This window comes from Artemia franciscana, chromosome 5 (assembly GCF_032884065.1).
Source record: "Artemia franciscana chromosome 5, ASM3288406v1, whole genome shotgun sequence".
NCBI classification, from domain to species: domain Eukaryota; kingdom Metazoa; phylum Arthropoda; class Branchiopoda; order Anostraca; family Artemiidae; genus Artemia; species Artemia franciscana.
The window spans coordinates 21977744-21993470 of NC_088867.1; the positions used below are offsets into that span (position 1 = coordinate 21977744).

Genomic DNA, 15727 nt, shown 5'->3' on the forward strand with positions numbered 1-15727 from the left:
AGATAACGCTTAAATGCAGAAGAGAGCGGGAGTAGAACAGAAGAACTGTAGTACCGGCCGTACCTTTGTACTTAAACTGCTGGGGATAGGTGATTCTGAGTCCCGCGCTTCCCATTTTGTAAAAGCGTAAAAACAAAATCTTTACTTTTGCTAAATGGTGATAAATTAGAAAATGACAATATATTTGTTCAATCAGTATATAGGGCAAGGACACGAAAATTGTGATTGGTGTGAAACTAATATCCAGAACTAATAAGTGATGAACATTTAAAAAAAAAAATTGCCAAATAGTGAATCATAAATTTAAGTAAATAAAAGTGCCAGTGAAAATCTTATTATATTACGTCGTGTATTTTTATTCTTATTGTTAAAATACCTGGGATCAATTAAAAATCAGATTAACAGGGAAAACAGTTAAAAGATATAAAGTAAAAATGAACAATTGGAACCAGGTATTCGAGTGTAATAACAGTTAATGTCAAGTGTTGTGTTTAAATAATTTTTTTTAGTGCTAGGTGCAGGACATATATATATTAGGTGTAGGAAAATATTTCTTAAATTTTAATCATCATTTACAAGGTTATGGAATTATAATAAAATTTTTATAAACAATAAGGAATAAAATGCAATATTTAAAGAGAGAGATTAGACTGATTGATGGGGACATCAATCTACAATGGGAAAGGGGATATGTAACATATAGACCAGCCCCCCCCCTTTATAAAATTCAGGACCAAATCCCTCATTCACATCCCCTTAGGAATCCTCAAATATAGGACCAAATCTCTCATCCATACTCTTCTAGGAACTCTTAAATTCAGGACTAAATTTCTCAGTCACACCCCTTTAGTAAATTTCAATTTGAAAAAGGTTTGGATAAAATCATTTAGAATTTAACAGTTGCTAAATTTATCAAGTCTGCATGGTCCAACGCAATTAGACTACATGCATTTAGATAAAACTACAATTAAAACTACAAATTAGACTACATGTATTTGCATGGTCCAACGCAATTAGACTACATGCATTTAGATAAAACTACAATTAAAACTACAAATTAGACTACATGTATTTGCATAGTCCAACGCAATTAGACTACATGCATTTAGATAAAACTACAATTAAAACTACAAATTAGACTACATGCATTTGCATGGTCCAACGCAATTAGACTACATGCATTTAGATAAAACTACAATTAAAACTACAAATTAGACTACATGTATTTGCATAGTCCAACGCAATTAGACTACATGCATTTAGATAAAAAAAAATGTTACTTAACAAAGTAACCAGTTATTCTGACCTATGGGTTTTTCTCAAAACCAAAAGAGAAATCCTTTGCCAAAGAATAGCTTTTGGATGCGCGATTAGTCACATGATCAAATATTACCAATAGTAGTGGAGGCCAACTTCCACAGGTCACTAAGCCTGTCTGGCGGGTGTTTGTTGATAGAAATCGAGCGTTAGATATATGAGCCCAATGCTAGGGCGAATAGTTTAGTTTTATGGAAGGATTCGAATGCATTAGATCAATTTTTCATGTTCACCTTTTAGTGCAATAAGACATTGAAGCTATTTTGTCAATAGTTGTATATTGTAAGTAAATAAACCTTATTGTATTTAATCATCTTCTGTCTATGTATTAGGGCAGCAGGTACAGTTCCTCTAGCTTTCAGGCACGGTCCCAAGGGAATTTACATTTGTTTCAAGAGACCTCGAAAAACACCGAGATGGTTCTGTCTCCCAGGTTACCGGGGATTCTATACGAAGCCTTTTTATTTTATTAATAATTTAGCTCCCGTATCCACATCAAACTATTAAGACTTAGAAAAGTCCCAAGCAACTCCACGCAAACCCCCTTTAAAATAAACTCAAAGATTATTTAACAAAAACCACCCCGTAACACTATTCGACAACCACAACACTTGTTTTTGAGCGGCTTATCTGGATGTTCGAGGCAAGTGTTTCTGCTGAAACAGTTCTGAAGAGAAAACTCACAACCTGCTGCTGTGCACTGTTTGACCCCAGCGCATTCATTGACACGGACTAAAACGCTAATCTGAGACTCGTCATTCGGAAGCATGACCACTTTCTCAAATTTTGGCATGCCTCCCTTCCTAGTCAGTTGCATATTACCCATCAGGAAAACATAGTCGTCATCTCCGTCGTAAATTGTTTTCACGTCGTCAATAAAGAGAACCTCGGAAACACCCGAGTTTTCAGTATACCCTGGATATTTGAGCATGCCAAGCGTTGCATTTTTCCAAGATCCAGAGAGTAGTGCTGCCAAAACTTTGTCAACGACGCCTTGTCTCGGCTTTCTAGAAGGCGTGAGTGAGGTGCAGACAGAAAAAGCGCTCTTTGAATACAGTACTGGTGGGAGCTTGACCACTTCTGGCAAAGACATTCCAAGCGAAAAAAATTTCCTGACCTCCCTCCTACCACCAAAAAACATTTCACGCAAGTGAATCGTTACGATACCTAGCGACGACGCTTGACGAATCAGACCTGAGAGTACATGCTGGCCTTTACCACCAACGAAACTATGGAAAGGATAGGCTGTGTAATCTGCATCAACCAGATGTTCCCGCAGCCACTTGTCCGACCTGCCCATGAGAAAAGATGTTATATGCGTTTCCGAAACGGATAAAATTCCCCTATCATAAAACAGCTTCAAACAGTCTACAACTTTACGAATTTCACCGGAAGCATCCTGAAAACTCTGGTCATCACAACTCTGGCAGCAGTTTTGAGCGTCGCCCTGGGGCAAGCTTTCGCCGAAATATTCGACCTGAAATTTACGGAGACAAAGGCCAGAGAAGCCAGAATAGGCGTATTTCAGAACATCCACAAAGTTGGTTAACATTGATTTTTTGTCTCCATCAGATGATCCGTCAAGCCAGAATACGCAGCGATTAATATCATACTTTTCATTCAAGAGAATAACGGCCCTAGCAGGTTTTCCGTCGCGTCCTGCTCTACCTTGCTCCTGCATCCAAGACGACATGTTTTTTGGCAAGCCAAAACGAACAACACAACGAACGTTTGGAAGATTCAAGCCACAGCCATACGCAGTAGTGGCGCAGAGTATTTCAATCTCCCCATTTCTCATTGCAGCATGAAAGTGATTTTTATCCAGTGATGAGCATTCTCCAGTGAACGCCGCAGCCTTGACTCCTAAACTGGAAATGGCCGAACATGCAGCATTGACCTCCCGCGCATACGAGAAATATACTATGGCTAGCTGTCCATTAACTGTTCCAATGATCCTCTTGGCAGCTTCAGACCAACTTTCAACCCAATCCACACTACCTTCCAAACCTGAAGGTGGGCTGTAATGCGAAATCTCCAACCTTACATTTGGCCTATCAACAGACATTCGAACTACACAAGGGTTGTGAAGAAACTCCTCTATAATCAGTTTTTCGTCTTTGGGCAGCAGAGTTGCTGTCAATGCAAGGAAAGTTGCGCGAGGGAAAAAACTTCTCAAGCTCTTCAGTTCCAAAAAGGAACTTCTAAAGCCACACCATTCGTAGAGTAGATGGCACTCGTCAAAGACTACAAATTTCAACCGTCTGTCTAAAAGAGATCTTTGCCTCCGAACGAACCCTAACGATCCTTCCCGGCCCATAAACCTTTCTGGAGTACCTACTAAAATCACAGGTTTATTTTCAGACAAATCTGAAATGGCGGTCACTTGTTGGTCGTATTCGACAGGAGCAATTTTTTCACCAACAACAAAGGAATCGATACCACGTGAAAGTAAAAAATCACTTTGATCCTTGCGCAGTGCAATGGTTGGAACAACCAAAAGAGTAATACCTGATTCCATAACAGATGGGATTTGATAGCAAATCGACTTTCCACTTCCAGTGCCTGAAACAACTAAAGCATCTTCTTTTTTTAGAATGTTAGTAATACTACGAATCTGAAAATCTTTCAGCTGCGTGATGCCAAAATTTCGAAGTGCACAGCCAGCGACAGCATCCAAGATCATTTGAGACGGTTCCGTAGCAGGCACCATAACTTCTGAAACCAATAGATGAGAGTCAGGTAGACCGGAACTGGAAAATTCGGAGTGAGAAACAGGTTGACTAAGGTCAGTCAATGGTAGATCTGACACAGAAAAATTCTCTTGATAGGAATCATTATTGGAATTGAGTATTGGAAATTGAATTGTGGAATTGAGAGCACAATCTGGCTGCATGAAAGCTTCAGGGGCAAGTTCAGTCAACATTTTGCAAAGTTCGAAGACAGTGGGACGAGCTTTCGGCTCAAACGCGCAACATTTCAGAAAAACTTCTTTTAGGGGACTTGACATATCTTCATGACAGGGCAGCACCCCACTCCTAATTTTATTGACTATCACGTCAACAGGAAAACCATCCTTTTCGAAGGGAAACTTGATCGTAAAATCATGTAGCTCATATAGAAATATTCCAAAAGAAAACAGGTCACAAGCAAAGGTAGGACGTTTGTTGTCGCATCTTTCTGGGCTCATAAAACATATTGTCCCACCCCGATTTTGCTGAGACTGATTTTGAGTAGTTGAAGTAACGACTGATGTCACAAGTGATAATCGGCTTTCTCCAAAATCTGCTAATTTAAAGAGCCAAGAGTCGTCGTGTCCCCTTTTTTCAGTGACCAAAACGTTAGCCGATTTGAGGTCAGCATGGATGATCTTTATCGAGTGAAGATACCTTAAGCCCTCTGAAACCTGACAAGCCATTGAACTAAATAAGACAGGAGCGATTTCCCTGCTCACTTCACTACTCAAGACGGACAGGAAACCAAGAATTTGCCTAGCATTGTTAAAAGAATGTGGATTCCCATCTTCATCCGTCAAAACTTTCTCGCAGTATTCGAGGCCGAGGGTCATCTCCTTCAAACAGACAAACCTAATCCCAACAACGTTTTTATGGCGTGTTTTATAAATGGCAGCAGCTTCCTTTAAAATAACTGACTCGTATTCGGCATTACCGCGGATTCCTATATATTTTTTTAAGGCTACTTTTTGTCCGCCAAAATGACCCACAGAAACCTCACAAGCCCTCCCACCCCCAATTACTATTTCTGAAGGTGGAACGGAGTCGATCAACAATTCTTTTGGTACGTCCAGACTTGATCTGGGCTTAGCAAAACAGCGCACTTTCAAGCTGAAAGCCATGGTACTAACAATGCAATACAAACAAAAACAAAAAACACTGGAAAGAACAAAACAATCCTTTCTACATAAACAACAATGCATAGAAAAAAAAATGAAAAGGAGAAAACATTCCCGTCTTCAAGACTGAGAATCGTCACAATACATACCCGCCTAGATTAAGCGAGGGCACTTACTTCACAAATGTCATTTCACATCACATCAACTTGGTAGAGGCTGTAGGACTCAGAGATGGTTCCACAACTTCGACCTGAAATAAAAGCTATACTAAATGAGAAGTTATTCTCACACAGAAAATGTCAGTGCACGGGGTAACCCTAGGGTGGAAATTATCAACGGGATGATTAGTGCTAAGTGTCCGTTGATTTTTCAAAAATTGAGATTTTTCTTTTAAACGACTTCAAGATAATAGTAAAATATTCAGTTGTTTTTATCTTTGTTTTTCCTTCACTGATCACAGATCGCAAAAATATCAGCTTGAATGCTACTATCCAGCCTATCAACAATATCAGGAACATCAATACCCAAGAACTGTGTCTGCACATGCACAGGCTCAACTAAAGCACTAAAATGTTTTTCCACATTCCTACTATTCAAAATGTCTGCCACTGGTGTATATTTACTTTCAGGGCTTAATAAACTTGCTGGAATAGGAATAGATAAACTGGAATCTGCTAACACTGATGGTACTTCTCCGTTCAACCCCTCTGGTATAGCAGTTACGAACATATTAGGTAAGAGGGCAGGCAGAAAGCTGTAGCACAGTCTCTTCTTGTAGATGAAAGTTCAAATTGCATCCTATGTTGGGGCACACTGTAAAAAAATAAAAATAAATAAAAAATGCGTTGAAATTTCAAACGCTTAAAAAAGATCAAATTTTCTTGTTGAATTTTCAACAGAATTTTAAAATCAATGAAATGATTGGGATCTTTAACGATTGGTTGGATTAAAAAAAAAAGAAAATGAAACAGGTGAGTGTAATCTCCAATCTTTTTTTGCCTTTTCAACAGCAAATGTCTAAAATCCAGCAAGTGAATATAATCTTCAATCTTTTGTTTGATTTTCAACAATAAATGTTCAAAATCCTGCCAAACAGTTTAATATAACATGTTCTGTTGACTTTCCAATACCCAATTTTGAAAGTCCAATCAATTGTTTTGAAATTCCAATGTAAGAATTTCATATTTCACACTTTGCTGACTTACCAAAAAATGATGTTGGAAATCTAACAAAAAACTTGAAACCGTGATAAAGTAAATTTCTGAAAGTCGAGGTATAAAAATGCAAGTCAGCACCAGTTAGAAAATCTATTAGAAAATACCAATTAGAAAAACCAGAAGAAAAATCTTCAAAGAGCATCAATTATCCAATTATCGTGCCTCATGAGAAATTTGATTTGAATTTGCCGAGATTCTCGGGTCCTTCAGTTGACACATTGTAAAGTATCTAGCTGCGTCTTGCAAAGCTTAATATCCAACAGGAGAGGAGCTAATGAGCAAAATATTGCTTTTCCTTGCTACCTTTGCAGATATTAAAAAAAAAAAAAACAAGTTTCTTTTTAACTGCAAGTAAGGAGGGACATTAAAACTTAAAACAAACAGAAATTATTCCGTAGATGCTAGGAGTTGTCCCTTCCTAAACGCCCCGCTCTTTACTCCAAAGTTTGACCCTTTCTCACAACTCTACTTTTTGAAACAATAAAAAAACTTTAGTGTAAAGAGCGGGGCGTTTAAGAGGGGACAACCCCTTTCATCTACGGAATAAGTCCTGTTCGTTTTAAGTCTTAATGTCGTTCCTTACTTGCAGTTAAAAAATTTTGTTTTTTGTTTTAAATTTAATTTCTGAACGTTTTTGAATCAATGCATGTTTTGATTTTGACATTTCGCATATGAATAATCCAAACGAAATTTGCATGTTAATTTTTTTGGCTAAATGGCTTTCTCATAGTTTTGATCGGACGATTTTGATAAAAAAAGAGCTGGGGAAAGAGGCCTAGCTGCCCTTCAATTTTCGGTAATTTAAAAATGCAACTAGAACTTTTCACTTGTTTTAAAACCGTTTTTATTAGTAATAAATATAAGTAACTTGCGCATTAACTTACGTAACGAACTTCTATATTTGTATACATTACGTATATGAGGGGGTTTTCTCCTCGTCAATACCTCGCTCTTTACACTAAGGCTTGAATTTTGTCCCAATTATTTAAGAATAGCCCCCGAATCACAAAGGCCGTAGAATAAATAGATGAAATTAGTAAGAATATTTTAGCGTAAAGAGCAAGGTATTGCAGAGGACACAAACCCCCTTATATACATAATATTTTTGTTCGTTTTAAGTTTTAATTCTGCTCCTTACTTCCAGTTTAAATTTTTTAATGAAATTTTTTTAATAATGCTAGAATACATTTGTAAAGATAGGAATTTGAAACTTCTAAAGTAGGGTTCTTTGATACGCTGAATCTGATGATGTGATGTTTGTGAAGATTCCATGACTTTTAGGGGGGTTTTCCCCTATTTTCTAAAATAAGACAAATTTTCTCAGGCTCGTAACTTTTGATGGGTAAGACTAAACCTGATAAAACTTATATATTTTTAATTACCATTAAAATGCAATTTTTTTGATATAACTATTGGTATCGAACTTTCGTTTTTTTAGTTTCGGTTACTATTGAGGCAGGTCGTTACCACGGACTGTCTGATATATTAAAAAAAAAAAAAAAAATTCCTGGAAATTTAACAATATGCAGACCCTTACCCGGGATTTTTTTTTTTTAGAGGAGGGATGGTTGTTTTTTTTTAACAGTTTTCTGGGGTCGTAAGAGCCTTTACGGTTTTGACAGGCTCAGGGCTCTTACAACTACGTTTTCCGACAAAATGCACGCTATTTTAGCTTAACAGGAAAAGCACATCATTTCAAAAAATTACTGTACTTACCTTACATTCAGAGGCTTCTCAATGTCGACTATTGCAGAATGTATTTTGCGCGAAATACGAAAACTTTTCTTCAACAAGTTTAATGGCGCCGGATGTTTGACTTTTCTTTAACCGAAAAACGGCAGAGGTGGATCTTACTCCTAGCGCTACCTATTGTAACTTACCAACAAAGAAAATAAACTACACCAGATAGAAATTTACGAGTGGAAAGTTGTTTTTCTGCAGAAAAGGTTGTATCCAAGTAGGCTTCCGAGTAGGGCGAAGTTTTTCATCAACTAGTTGGTTACTAAAATTTTTTCTGGGGAAAAGTTACTTGCCAACTAGATGGTTAATGGAAGTGTTTCTGGGGCAATGTTTGTTTCTAGCTAGTTGGAAAGAAAATGTTGTCTGGAAGAAATTACTTGCCAACTAGTTGGAAAGTAAGTGTGGCCTGGGAGAAATTACTTGCCAACTAGTTGGAAAGTGAATATTTTTCTGGGGTAAATTTTTTTTGTCAACTAGTTGACAAATTTGATTATTGTTGGGATTATAGGCCTATAGCAAAGCTGATTATTAAGGGTAGAACTTTAAACTAAGCTTGTAAAAATTTTAAATGATGGTCTTTTCTCTATCTTGAAAATTAGTTGAGCTTGCTAAATTATTATTTTAGGGACGGATCTAGGGTTCAACAGGGCATCAATTGAGAGGGAATTCCCCCAGAATTTGAAAAATACTTTAGGTCTTTTTTCATTAGAATTTATCTATTTTGGGACATCCATCTAAGAAACAAAAACACCCCCCTAGATTTTAGAACTGCACTTAGTAATGGGTAAAATGGTCACTAAAAACTTTTACAATCTTGCATATTTTACCATTATTAATTTGTAAAAAAATGTGATCCAAACATTTAACATTGAATTCACCAAAAAAAACCTTTAGACCCACTAAAGGTTAGATAATAATGAAAAAGTTTCAATTACAACTTTTAAAGGAGTAAGCCTCATAGCTTCTAGAAATTTAACCATACCTTCAGAATCAGAGATCCTGAAGCAGGTCAAAATCTTGAAAATGAGCTTCTAGTATAGGTAATTTGTAAAAAAAAGAGTATCAAAACTGAGACAAAAACCTTCTTACATACAGAAAAGAAACAGACAGATGAATAAAGCAACATATAGCATTTATGCTAATAAAATGCAAGACAGAAAAGATCAAAATTTCAATTATGCATCTGTTTCTTTTAACAGATAGGAGGAATAAACCTCCAAGCTTTGAAAAATTCAGTCTCACTTTTGGGACCAGTTAAGTAACTTGCCAACTAGATGGTTAACAGAAGAGTTTCTGTGGCATTGTTGTTTGCAAACTAGATGGTTAACAGAATTGTTTCTGGGGTAACAACTTTTTTCAGCTAGTTGGAAAAGGAAATATTTTTTTGGGTCAAAGTTTTTCATCAGCTAGGTGGTTAATAAAAAAATTTCTGGGGAAAAGGTACTTGCCAACTAGATGGTTAATAAAAGTGTTTCTGTGGCAATGTTTGTCTCTAGCTAGTTGGAAAGACAGTGTTTCTGGGGAAAAATTACTTGTCAACTAGTTAGAAAAGGAATAGTTTTCTGGGGCAAATTTTCTTGTGAACTAGTTGACAAATTTGAGTATTGCTATTGAGATTGCCAAATTATCCAACTAGATGGCAAAAATATTTGTATTTATAGGGAGATTGGATAGTACCTTTTTATATAGGCTTACATGCTATTTTTTCCATTAGTCAAATGGTGTACATCCGTATAGGGATCATATTATAAGAAGCCTCCTGAGTCCTTGCGGGAAGAGAGGAGGAATCATCCAGTTCAATTCAATGGCTACAACTTAATTTCAGTTTTCCATTTTAATCATTTTTTTTTGTAAGTATATCATTTATAATTATTGTGTTTTGAAATAATCAGAATAGTTGAAGGTCTATAATAGTGGTTTTACAGAAGGAGCCATGCTAGAACAAAAATATATATAAAAGACAGCTTTCAATGGGAAAGGGGTTTGAGAATTGCTTTGAACCAAAATAATTGTAAAGAAGAAAGTATAATTTGTTCAGATCAAAATGCAGAACATTTTCAGAACAAAATACTTCAAAAAAAAATATAGCCTACCTAGATTAGAACAAGGACAAAAGTAGGCTAGTGGGATAATAAAAGACATTTTAGGTCAAAGATCTATCCACCTAGGTAGATATCTCTGCAATGCCAAACTGAAATAATTATTTGTATACTATGAATAGTTTGCTTAGAAAATTTATTTAGCTTCCTAGTCAGATATATATTAGAGAAGCTAAGATATAGCATTATCAAACTATTTTCATGTTTATGATACACCTAAAAGATATTATTTTCTAGCTAGTCAGATATTATTGCCAAGTTACTTAAAATAGTTATTGGTAAAATTATAGCAGTTCATACAACTGGCTTACAAACAAAGTGAAAATAGCACTCAATGCCCTTGTTATGTTCTTTACATGTATAGTAATTGCTTCTATTGTAAATTCTAATTTCAAGTAGGCTACTTTAACCAAACCTAAAAAAAAAACCCTATTATAGGCTAAATGGTATTAATATTGGCAAAATATAGCATAATATTTTCAAAAATGATGGAAAAGATGGCACTGAGAAAATGTAGTATTATTTTGTGGATTAAATAAATAAAAAAAATCTTTAACTGAAAGTAAGGAGCAACATCAAAACTTAAAACAAACAGGAATTACTCTGCATATGAAAGGGGCTGTTCCCTCCTCTCCGCCCTGCTCTTTGGGCTAAAGTTTGACTCTTTTTCTCAACTCAACTTTTTAAAACTATAAAAACTTTTGCATAAAGAGCAAGGCATTGAGGAGGTAACAGCCCCTTTCATATACAGAGTAATTTCTGTTTGTTTTAAGTTTTGATGTTGCTCCTTACTTTCAGTTAAAAAACTTATTTTTTATTTAATTACTGAACGTTTTTTAGTTAATTCATGTTTTGATTTCAGCTCTCTGCAAATGAATAATTAAAAGGAAATTTGCATATTTTTTGGCTAAATGGCTTTCTCATAGTTTTGATCAAACAATTTTGAGAAATAAGGAGCACAGTAGGAGGCCCAATTGCCTTCTAATTTTTTTGGTTAAATAAAAGGCAACCAGAACTTTTAGTTTTTTACAAATGTTTTCATTAGTGAAAGATATAGGTAACTTACAAAATAGCTTTCATAACAAACTTCTATATTCATATGTTTTTATTACATATATGAGGGGGTTCGCCCACTTGTCAATACCTTGCTCTTTACGCTAAAGCTTATATTTTGTCCTAATTCCTTAAGAATGATCCCTGTATCACAAAGGCCATAGAATAAATAGTTGAAATTTCTAAAAATACTTTTTTCTTGAAGCCAATTAAAGCAGTTCAATTGGCTTTCCTATAAAGTGAATATATCACTTGATTCCTTTTTTATGCTCTATGAATATAATAAATTGCTTCTACCTTAAATTGAGATTTTGAATTTGTGTCTGGGCAGCCAATGAGGCAAGTTTAAATTTATAAAAGTTTTAGGGACAATCAATTCCAACAGTTAATTGAAAATAGACTTTTTGTATGACATCATAATTGTAATCAGCTCTATATGGAATCAGCATTATTGGCTAAGCTATTTACTCAATTAGTAAGCCACTCAACCAGCTTCAATCTAGTATTTTTGTCATATTTGTTGGTGCCTTTTTAAGCCAGATGGATTATTCTGAAGGAAAGACATCTCTGGAAATTAGTAATCTTGTCCAAGGTGGGATACCCCTCCTATACTCCTAAAAATGGGAATTGCTGCTTATGCATACAGCTTTGGTAAACTGCATGCTGTTTACTTATTTCTATTAATACAAATTCAAATTGAAGCTCTTCTTGATCTCTTAAAAATGACAAATTTTAGTTAAAGTATGACATATCACTCAATTTCCATAAAATAATACTATATTTTCTCAGCATCATTTTTCCATCATTTTTGAACAAATAATGCTACATTTTCTCAGTGCTAAAATTATTTATAATAATGTTAGGTTAGGATAAAAATTGATTAAATTTGAATTTCAGTTAGAGGCAATTATTATATTCATAAGAGCATAAGAAAAGGCATCAAGCTTTATTCAGGGCTGCCAAATTTTTTTTTTAAGGAGTGTGTCATATATTTTCCAAAAATGTGCTTTTGTGTCATCTCAGATTTTATAATGTGTTGTATTTTTTGCTACAAGTGGTACCATATTTAATTGTCAAATCTTTATTTAGAGTTTTGAATATATAATCAGTTCAAAAGAGAGTAAACTTAACCTTATCCTATTATCTTGGAATCATGAACATTTTATGACTTCATGAAAGAAATAGAAACATTTGACTAAATGAATGCTACACACTATGAATTTGTGTCTGGGCAGCCAATGAGGCAAGTTTAAATTTATAAAAGTTTTAGGGACAATTAATTCCAACAGTAAATTGAAAATAGACTTTTTGTATGATGTCACAATTGTAATCAGCTCTATATGTAATTAGCATTATTGGCTAAGCTTTTTATTTAATCACAACCAAGATCTTCAAGTATGAATACTTTTTCTCTTTTTTCCCTAATAAATTAATTCAAGCATCAATGCCTTTTTCTATTTTTCCCTAACTATTTTTTTTCTGTTTATTATGAGCTCAGCCTTTTTATCTTGTTTAATCATCATATTAGCTGTATTCATCCCTTTTTTACACCTGTATCATTTTGGAAAATTTGCTACTCCTTTGTGAGGATTCCAACCTGCATTTTCAACTATTAATATTTTGCTCTCCATGCTATTTTAAGGGTAATTTTCACAATATTTGTTCATTATTCAGCATTTTGGGATATGTAGCCTACAACTCCTTTGTGACAGTTACAACTGACATTATCAATTATGAATATTTTCGCTCTTAACCATATTTAACCTATTTTTCTTTGCTTACTCAGCATATTATCACAAGTTCAGCTGTTTATCTTTTCATATCAAATTTGTGTTTTCCAGTTGCTCCTGTTTATTAGATATTTGAACTCATCCTTTTGTAAGCATATGGATCTGATCTGCATGTACACTTATGTGTGTGGGCTTTACTTTTTCTTTGTATGTGAGCATACATCAATGATTTGCCATCTTTCTCTGTGTGTTTTTGTATTAACTTTTACCTAATTTTCAACAGCTTGTGCCTTTTCCTCTTTTTTGCTACCTTGTTTTGATTTATATTTGTATGTTGTGTGATGTATGTACTCAGCCTCTTAAATTATTTGGTTCCAACCCCATATGTATGGATATTACTGTATCTGTATGTTCCTTTGTTTTTATGTGTGTGCATGCATCTGCAACTTGCCATCCATCTCTGTGTGTTTCCTGGGGCGTCAATTTGGAAAACTCTTGGGACGAGGCAGGAATGTTTCTTTGATTCATTTTCTTTTTTTACGCTTTTAATTATTTTTGTTTGCTCTATTTTGTTTGTTTTACTCTTTTATCATTATGTCCAAAACCACTGCACTTATTGTGCTTTTTCTGAAAGATGGTTTGGTGTGTTTTAACTAATCTTCTGAAAACAAAGCTTTGGAACTGGTCCAAAATTTAACAGTTTCGTATTTTAAATGTAATTTTGTAATTTTTTTTTCTTAAAGAACTTTTTGAGGACCCAAAATACTCAAAACAATTACAACCTTGTATCAGAGACTCTAGTTTTTTTTTGGACTGTATAGCTCTACAACTGTTAGCCCTGACCTTGCATAGGGTATAAGAAAGCAGACCTTATTCCTGATCAACCAAACACTTGAAAGCCTCACATAATTCTGTCAGATAACTTAAAGATTTATTTTTTGGCTTATTTCTTGCCTGGATGTATAATAATGCATGGTTTTGATACTATTTCTCTTAATTTTATTAGCTGTATAATTCTATTAGTTATGTATTAAATATGACTTAGTTGTAATGCATTCTTTTAGTTATTCATTAACTACGAATCTGTTCTATTGGATAGTTTTTTTTGTTGCTCTTTTTTTTGTCTCTTTATTGGCCTTTTCTACAATTGGCCATGCCTTGATGCCCAAAATTATTCATTGATTTTGAAATAAAATTGAATAGTTGTGGGCATCAAGTCATGGCTAATTGTAGTAAAAGCCAATTCAGATAGTTTGATTGAGTGTGATGCAAATCTGGCATTAACTCCCATATAAGAATTCTAAAATGTTGTTAGTTAATTTGTTAATTGATAAGTCTATCTATTATCCATCCATGCATCATTCCTAGGGCAGTTGACACTCCCCTCAAACGTTTCCAGAAAGTTTTCACTTAATGTCATTGGTTACAGTAAGGGTAGAAGTAGTATTAAAAGTGGACATGTAGGGTTTTCCGGGTTGTTCAAAATCCACTAAAACTTCCTCTGAAAGGTGTAAATTAATAATGTAAGCTGTTACTTTCATATTACTCTTTCTCTTTCTGACATTCTACATGATCATAGTTAGTTTCAATTTAGTTCTACATCTGCTTAAATGTTCCTTGAAAACTTTACCTTATTACCCTTAGCTTGTGTAGAAGCAATAATTGTTTGTGAAGCATTGCCAATTTGTCCTCTTGACAGCCTGTATGGGCCTAGTGTTTCGGTTTAGTTCAATGCACTTATAATATTACCCAAAATTTTTGCCTTAATACTCTGAGCTTTAGTAATAGTAGTAGTGGTCTTAGCTTTAGTAGTAGTAGTAGTGGTAGCAGTAATAATAATAGTAGCAGTAGTAGTAGTTGGAGGAGTAAAAGCTTTTGTATTATGATGCAAATATTGTATTTTGGTTGGTTGGAGAACCCCCATAACTAGCCTTGTAAATTTCGGTTTCACACACAAAACTCTTCCTAATATATTGGTGATATACCCGTTTGACAACATGTATGCAGATGGAATGTTGTGATTCAGTTGACCTTCCCCTCTAAAAATTCTCTGACAATTTCACCTTCACACATATAGTTGTAATAGTAGTCTCAGCAGTAGTATTAGTGCTCAACTTAATACAATTAAAAATTGTTATGACATTGTCGGTGTGTCCTTTTGATAACCTTACAAGTAGTTGCAACAGAAGTAGTAGCTATAGCAATAGTAATAATAGTAGTAATGTGTATATATTGCCTTTTGGTTAATTTATTTTCCCTTCTCTGAGTGTCCTAGCTTAAGACACAAATCAATTCTTAATATACGCTCTTTTGACAATCTAATTGTACTTAGTGTCTTTTGTTAGTTTGAATTTTTTATCAATATTTTATCAAATCTTACCTTCATAGACTTGTCCTTAACACCATTAGTATGACAGTAGTTGCGGTGGCAGTAGGAGAAGAAATTGCAGTGTTAGTGTTCCATTAGTAGCAGTAGTGACAGTAGTAGGTAAAGTTTTGATTTTGTTCAAATTTCTCCTCAACGTTTCCTCAGATGTTTATTTCAATATCCTCAGCCCAATTAGTACTCGCTACAGAAGTAGTACTTTTAGCGATTGTAGTGGTAGTTGTAGTAGTAGTTTGTAGTAGTAATTCTGCAGTTCATAATTTTTAAGAACTGCAGACCGACTTGAGCAAGATAGCCTGCGTTATGTGGCGATTTATTATTATTTTGGGACTCTA

The 15727-nt window shown here is 34.7% G+C and overlaps 1 protein-coding gene and 1 long non-coding RNA gene across 2 annotated transcripts in view; one reads left to right on the forward strand and one right to left on the reverse strand.

The window, feature by feature from the left end:
• Positions 1–1726: 1726 nt before the first annotated feature.
• On the reverse strand, positions 1727–8241 carry LOC136027105 (uncharacterized). The gene is made up of 2 exons (XM_065704052.1): positions 8101–8241; positions 1727–5980 (listed from the first exon to the last, which is right to left on the reverse strand). The coding sequence occupies exon 2, from the start codon at positions 5249–5251 to the stop codon at positions 1886–1888; it is 3366 nt and encodes a 1121-aa protein (XP_065560124.1). The 5' UTR covers positions 5252–5980; positions 8101–8241; the 3' UTR covers positions 1727–1885.
• A 53-nt stretch (positions 8242–8294) lies between these two features.
• LOC136027109 (uncharacterized) overlaps positions 8295–15727 on the forward strand; it is a 100521-nt gene continuing 93088 nt past the window's right edge. The window contains exons 1-2 of the long non-coding RNA XR_010617500.1: positions 8295–8330; positions 9839–9974. This is a non-coding gene — a long non-coding RNA (uncharacterized LOC136027109). The remainder of the gene's footprint in view (positions 8331–9838; positions 9975–15727) is intronic.